The 6,009-nt window shown below is 37.2% G+C and overlaps 1 protein-coding gene across 6 annotated transcripts in view; it reads left to right on the forward strand.

Moving 5' to 3' along the window:
- Positions 1–5,129, forward strand: part of LOC134540647 (actin-binding LIM protein 3) — a 117,607-nt gene extending 112,478 nt beyond the window's left edge. For 4 of the 6 annotated variants that reach the window (XM_063383516.1, XM_063383517.1, XM_063383515.1 and 1 more), the window contains exons 18-19: positions 1,724–1,918; positions 3,525–5,129. In XM_063383516.1, coding sequence (XP_063239586.1) covers positions 1,724–1,918; positions 3,525–3,638 — 309 coding nt within the window. In that variant the 3' untranslated portion in view covers positions 3,639–5,129. Of the gene's footprint in view, positions 1–1,723; positions 1,919–3,524 lie in introns of those variants that run through there. The other 2 variants (XM_063383519.1, XM_063383518.1) reach the window with 1 other exon arrangement.
- The last annotated feature ends 880 nt before the right edge of the window (positions 5,130–6,009 follow it).

The raw sequence follows: 6,009 nt of genomic DNA on the forward strand, positions 1-6,009 counted from the left end.
GTTGTAGGATTGAAAACAAATGTACTAAGTATGGGGTTGCACAAGTTTAGTTCTCAACTGGAAGCTAATTGTAAAGATTGAACAAAAATTTATTTCGGAAAAGCAGTTATCCTAGCCTTCAGATCTCCAAATGGGATCAGAAGTCTGACCAAGGTAAGCCAGATAAACATTTGAATAGATTCAAAATATATGGTGATTTTCAAGATGTTTTTGTGTAATCAAATCTCGGCCACTGTTAGACGCTGCAAATTATCAATAAATTTTGTGTAGGATCTCTGCAATTACAAAATACACATATTAATTTATAGATCAAGATATTCATGCCTACCATAGTTGCAGGTTAGCTTATTTATGCTGTGAATAATTAGTGTGTTAGATAAAATTTGAAAATTTTAATATTTGGCAACTATGATATAAATTGCTATGAAGTAAATGTTAGTAAAGCTAATATATATATATTTTTTTGTAATCTGTGTAAATATTTAATTGGGATATAAATATATTACAATAAAATTTCAATTTTTTTTAAAATAATTACTTGAGCAGCATTCAGTATATTTAGTAAAATAAAAAACTTTAAAATGCATATTAGTTGCTTTTTGTTTGGTATTGCTTATAGTAAATTAATAAAATATCTTAAGTTTTATAAGTCTGGTTTTCTAACTTTTCTGGTTGTTTGTGCTTATTATTTACAGAAAACTAATTTTTTTTACTTCAGTGATGTGTTGTTACGTTTATTCTTCTGGAATGATCATCCCTAATGGCTTGTTTATGCGAAAAAGATTTTATAATGAGAAGTACTATATATGTATACTATATACGATTGGTTATTTAATTTTCACGTCTTTTCTTTTAATAAGGTATTCCTGAAAATTTATTACTAGGTATGTATTTCTTGCATAAGATGTTTTGTTTCAAACTGTCTCATCAGGTATTTACTTAACTTTATTTGGGAGTTGTAAAATGTCACAAGTTAGCGTAATTATGAATACTTGCATAACTTTACCACTATTAGATAATACTTGTTAAACGTCTAGTGACAAATTTTGAATGAAAAATAAAATCTGAGAATTTGCAGAACTCATATTAAGTAAAGGCAGTAAAATTAAGTAACCAAATTTGTGTGCAAGACTGTGTTATGGCTTCATCTGAGTATATTGAAAACAGACAATACAACACAGTTGTTTTTTGAAATGTTAATTTGAATATTCTGTCGACTCTGTACTTAAATACACGTGTTATAAAATCAGGGGTGTTTCGTCATTGGTACTAATAGGGATTGTAGAAATTCAAAAAATTGGCTTCTTTCATTTAAAAAATTTTTTAATTGGCCCTTGCCGTTCGCAAAGTTTGACCACGCCTGGCCCAAGTGCTGGGTGTTTGTAAACCACGCAAGGGACGTAACATTCAAACCAGCGCCAAAAAAAAAAGAAAAGTAGGTCGTTAATGAAACCCGCAAGTTGCAAGATGTCTAAAACATTTTTATTCCCGGGCTTCTTTTGATAATACGTATTTTATCACGAAATCGAAAATAAATTGTCGATAATTTGGTATTTAAAAGTTATTCTCATTATCACGCCAATTAAAGTTTCGGGTGTAAACGTGATATAATGAAGCTATGCGCGTAACGTCTGCATGTTTTAAAAGCTCTCTTGAGCGTGGCGGACGACGCTGGTGTTGCGAGAGAGAGCGCCGTGCGCAGCTTGTGTGTCCGTGCCGCCAGAACGCTGAGCTGCCGGCGTCCAGCACCTTCGCGCCGGGGCTGCGCTACGCTGCGTCGTACAGCCCCCACCTGCGCCGCTCGCTGCCCAACATGTCCCACCCCATGTCCACGGAGCCCGCCAAGGTCTACCCCTACCACCTGCTGCAGATCTGCAACTACCGCCTGCCCGCCGACGTCGACCGCCTCAACCTGGAGGTGCGTCATCTCCGTTTCGACGTTTAAAACTTGCTCACAGAGACCGGGTAAATTCGCGGGTTCAATGACCTCTAGGATAGACTCCAATATCCTCTACACACTCGGGCAAATGCCAACTGTTCATTGGCTGCCGACTCGTGAGTCGTCTCGACCTGGGTGGGCCTGTGATTCAACACTTCCGTGAGTGAGGGTCTCTAATCGGCCCTCAGTCCTCCAGGTTAACAGTGAACCAAAGACAGAAGCAGCACTAAAGGTATAATCGTTTGAATTTTAGCATAACACGAAATGAACACGCACATTTCCTGGGTCTCTAGTCATTACCCATTCCAATAGCAATTCTGTAATCACTGAAGGGTCGTTACCACAACGCCGACTGCTAGAAAACTGCTGTGTACCACAACGCCGAAATAACAACTGAATGAATTTGTGTGTGTTTCTTAAATGTACCTTAACGCCGAAATACCACAATCAAACCTAACCTTTGTGACAGTCCTGCAATGACATATTTCGGCGTTGTGGTGCGTCCCCACCACTGAAAACACATCAATATAGGTATGCTTTCGTACCATGGTAATGTGTTAGCTTAGTTACTTTGTGAATGAGTCTGTAAGAGGTAACCCAGGGAAATTTTTAATTGAGTTGATGTTGCTTTGATTGACCAGAAACAAAACAATTTAGCGTGGTTCCTGCTTTAAGATCCAAGTCAACTTACTACAGTGAAAGGTATTTTAATCCGGCTTGTTTGGGACTATAGTTACGCCAGATTAGTTAGCATCAGTATAGTTTAAACGGGAATACTAATTGTGCAATTATTATATCCTATTAGAAAAAACTGTACTGAACCGAAGATCAAAATAAATTAACAAAATTTGCATGAATGATTAACACTATTAGGTTAGTTATGCTATCTGGTGGCCGGAATCCACCTGAAAAAGATATAGACACAAGCGGCCAAATTACAGAATTGGCCGAACCATAGAATGCAGGATTAAAGACCTTTCAACTGTAGCTTATTTCCCATTTTGGACATTTGCTGTGCATATATTTACTTATATGTATTTAAGAAGCTTTCAGTTGTAAGATGTACTCCTATAGTCCTTGGTTTCAACAAAAATAATTATTTCAGTAGTTCGCATCAGTTAGGAGATACATAGACGTAAATAAATACTGACAGAACAATGTCTGCCAGGTTCTGTCTCTCTCTCTCTGTGTGTATATCCTATTGCTGGAGGCCAATATTAACAATAAGTAGAGACCTGCAAAATTCGCGGATTCGTTCGGCGATAGGCTAGAATTCAAACACACATACCTCTTAGATGATTTTGCTATTGGCTTACTGTTCATCTGGACGAATCTCAACCAAAGAAGGATCGAATCACAGACGACTTACAAGTCGGCAGCCAATGAACTTGGGTTATTTGCCCGAGTGTACAGGGGTGTACGTGCAGTCTATCCTGAAGGCCATCGAAACCGCGAATTTTGCAGGTCGCTAACTATAAGGAATTTCTCAAATGGAGTAAATTTGGTACATCCCATATGAAAGCTGAAATTGCGGCCATGTTTCAACAGGAGTTATTGTTCAAGGTTTATTCTCGCAATGTTTCAGCGCCACTTGTCGGACACGGAGTTTGAGCTGGTGTTCCAGTGCAGCCGTGTTGACTTCTACCGGATGCCTCAGTGGCGTCGCAACGACATCAAGCGGCGGGTCAGGCTGTTCTAGACCGCTTACAGCTGCGTAGTCTCTCCTTTTTGCCAGCATTTCAGCTTCTCTTCTGTCACGGGGGGCCGCATCGCCTCTCTGTTTTACTCTTCGACTTGTCGCTTGCACCCAGGGCTCACGAGTGCAGTGTGCGATCGCATTGGCGTGACGAACTGAAAGGTTTTTGTCTGCAGCTGTTTTCCGGCTTGAGTGTAAATACGAGTATTTCACGGCACCTTACGGACGTGTGTGCACAAAACCCGTCAGACTGCTTCCTAGCAACACTTACATGTCTACTGTAGAGAATGTGTATTGTATTTTTAAAAAGGTGGATTATTGTTATTCAGTTTATTTTTAACGGGACAGTTGTAATTTGTCTCGTCTGCCGTTTTCCGTGTAATCCATTGTACAGGAGAATACTCCAGGTTAGTTAGTCGGTAGCGTCGTTATTCACAGTTTACGTTTTGTTTCGATTCTTAGATTCTCACAGTGTTGTTGAGTCTGTGCCTGCATTTAAAGTTGTGCTTGTTGGGGGGGGGACGGCTGCTTCGGCCTCACAGTGGTGCCAACAGTTAAGCTAGCGCAGCTACCCAGCATTTGTCGTTCCTACACGAGGGGCCGCGTCAAATCGCGGCTTCACCCAGGTGCATGTGGAAATCTTTTCAGTATCTGTGTATGTTTGCAGTGCGAGTGTTTTACCTAAAGCCTGCCTGAGGAATCTTCTGTAATTTATGTGTAAATGCATTAGGACATTGCATATTGTGCAGCAATTGGGGGATTTTATTTTTTAGCTTAAGCATTGGATAAACACAAAATGGTAGTTACACTTTCACGTGTTTGAACATGCATCTCTTTTAAAAGTGTGACATTTCCTCTCTCTAATTTTTAAGTAGAATATTGCTGTTATACATTAAGAGGGTTTTTTTTTTCTGACACGCAAAAATATAATTCATGTCTTTCATTGAGGCTGATTTTCAAAGTAATCTTTGCTTGTCGATCGGCTGGCTATTCGAAGGGCTGTTGTCCATAAGTGAATCCAGGAAGATATTGGGTGCTGTTTTAAGCTTTTGGCAAATGCTTAATATCCTTCAAGTTGATGCTGTAGCCGTAACACTTACCCAGGTTGCTTTTTCCGGTATAATAATAACTAAAAATAAAATTTTTAATAGTGTGTGTTACTACATGAAGAAAATTTCTGATTCCAAGTTAGCTCCCTTAGACCAATATCGTGTGTTTGTTCCATAACATATTGTTACAGTTATTAATGTCTGTTATTTTAAGACAACAGCCCTAAGTTGCAATTTTTTATTGTATTTTTCTGGTTTTATTCACTGGGTATTGGTATGCCACTCATTAGTTATTATTTTTGACACCACTTGAAATATTCTGTGGACTTGTAAAAAAAAAATTGTTGTGAATAATGTATTTAGTTTTTTTAGTAGTGTTGAAATATCGCGATTAAAATGACTTCTGTATATTCTTTATGGAATAAAGGAGATAATGTGGATTGGATTTTTGTGTTACACTGTAAAAAAAAAAACCTAGAATTTTTTGTCATAACTAGGAAATCTAAAATATGAGACCAAAACTGTTGGAAACCTAAAATTGAAAGTTTTTCAGATGTGAAGGTCATAGTTCAAAAAGCAACATGTACTTTTTAGCCATATCTCTGTAAACTTCCAGCTTTGAATTTTATAATATAATGTATCATTAGGGCTACACAAAAGTGAAAAGTATAAATAAGAAATTTTTTGATTAATAGGTAAAAGTTGTATAAAATTTCTTCAAAAACAAAAATATAGCAGGGTTAAAAATCATGGGGGATGGGGGGAAAGAAAGGTTTATACATGTTTCAAAATTATGTTTTCATTGGATATGTATTTATACGATTTATATACTGTTCAATATGAAGCACGAGTTTTCAGCCAAGTACCATCTTTAATTAGTAAACATCTTTTCAGCTTCCGGCTCCCTAAAATTGAGATGAGTGGATATATTGATGATGTTAATTAAGCCTTATAAAATAATAAATTTCAAGATGCTTCACTGTATTTTATATAGGTTTCTGAGATTTATTTTTCGCCAGTTAGTAATTTGAAACATTTTTACACCAATTTAAATGGCAGAGTCCTAATTTTTTTCCAGTGTACTGTTATATTTCTGTAGATTTTAAAACCTTTACCTAGATTACAGTGTTTTCAACTACAGGTAAGACATTAATTTTGATTTCATACTGCTAAGTGTAGACTGTCAATAAAATTTTGTATGGGAAAAAAGGAAATCCCATTTGGCTTCTAATTATCATCCCATAACTCGCAAATTTATGAACGTTCAATAATATACCTATGATAGTTATTTTAAGGATGGCTGCCATTTCTTGCCGTGCCCATTG

The sequence above is a fragment of the Bacillus rossius genome, chromosome 17 (genome assembly GCF_032445375.1).
Source record: "Bacillus rossius redtenbacheri isolate Brsri chromosome 17, Brsri_v3, whole genome shotgun sequence".
NCBI classification, from domain to species: Eukaryota; Metazoa; Arthropoda; class Insecta; order Phasmatodea; family Bacillidae; genus Bacillus; species Bacillus rossius.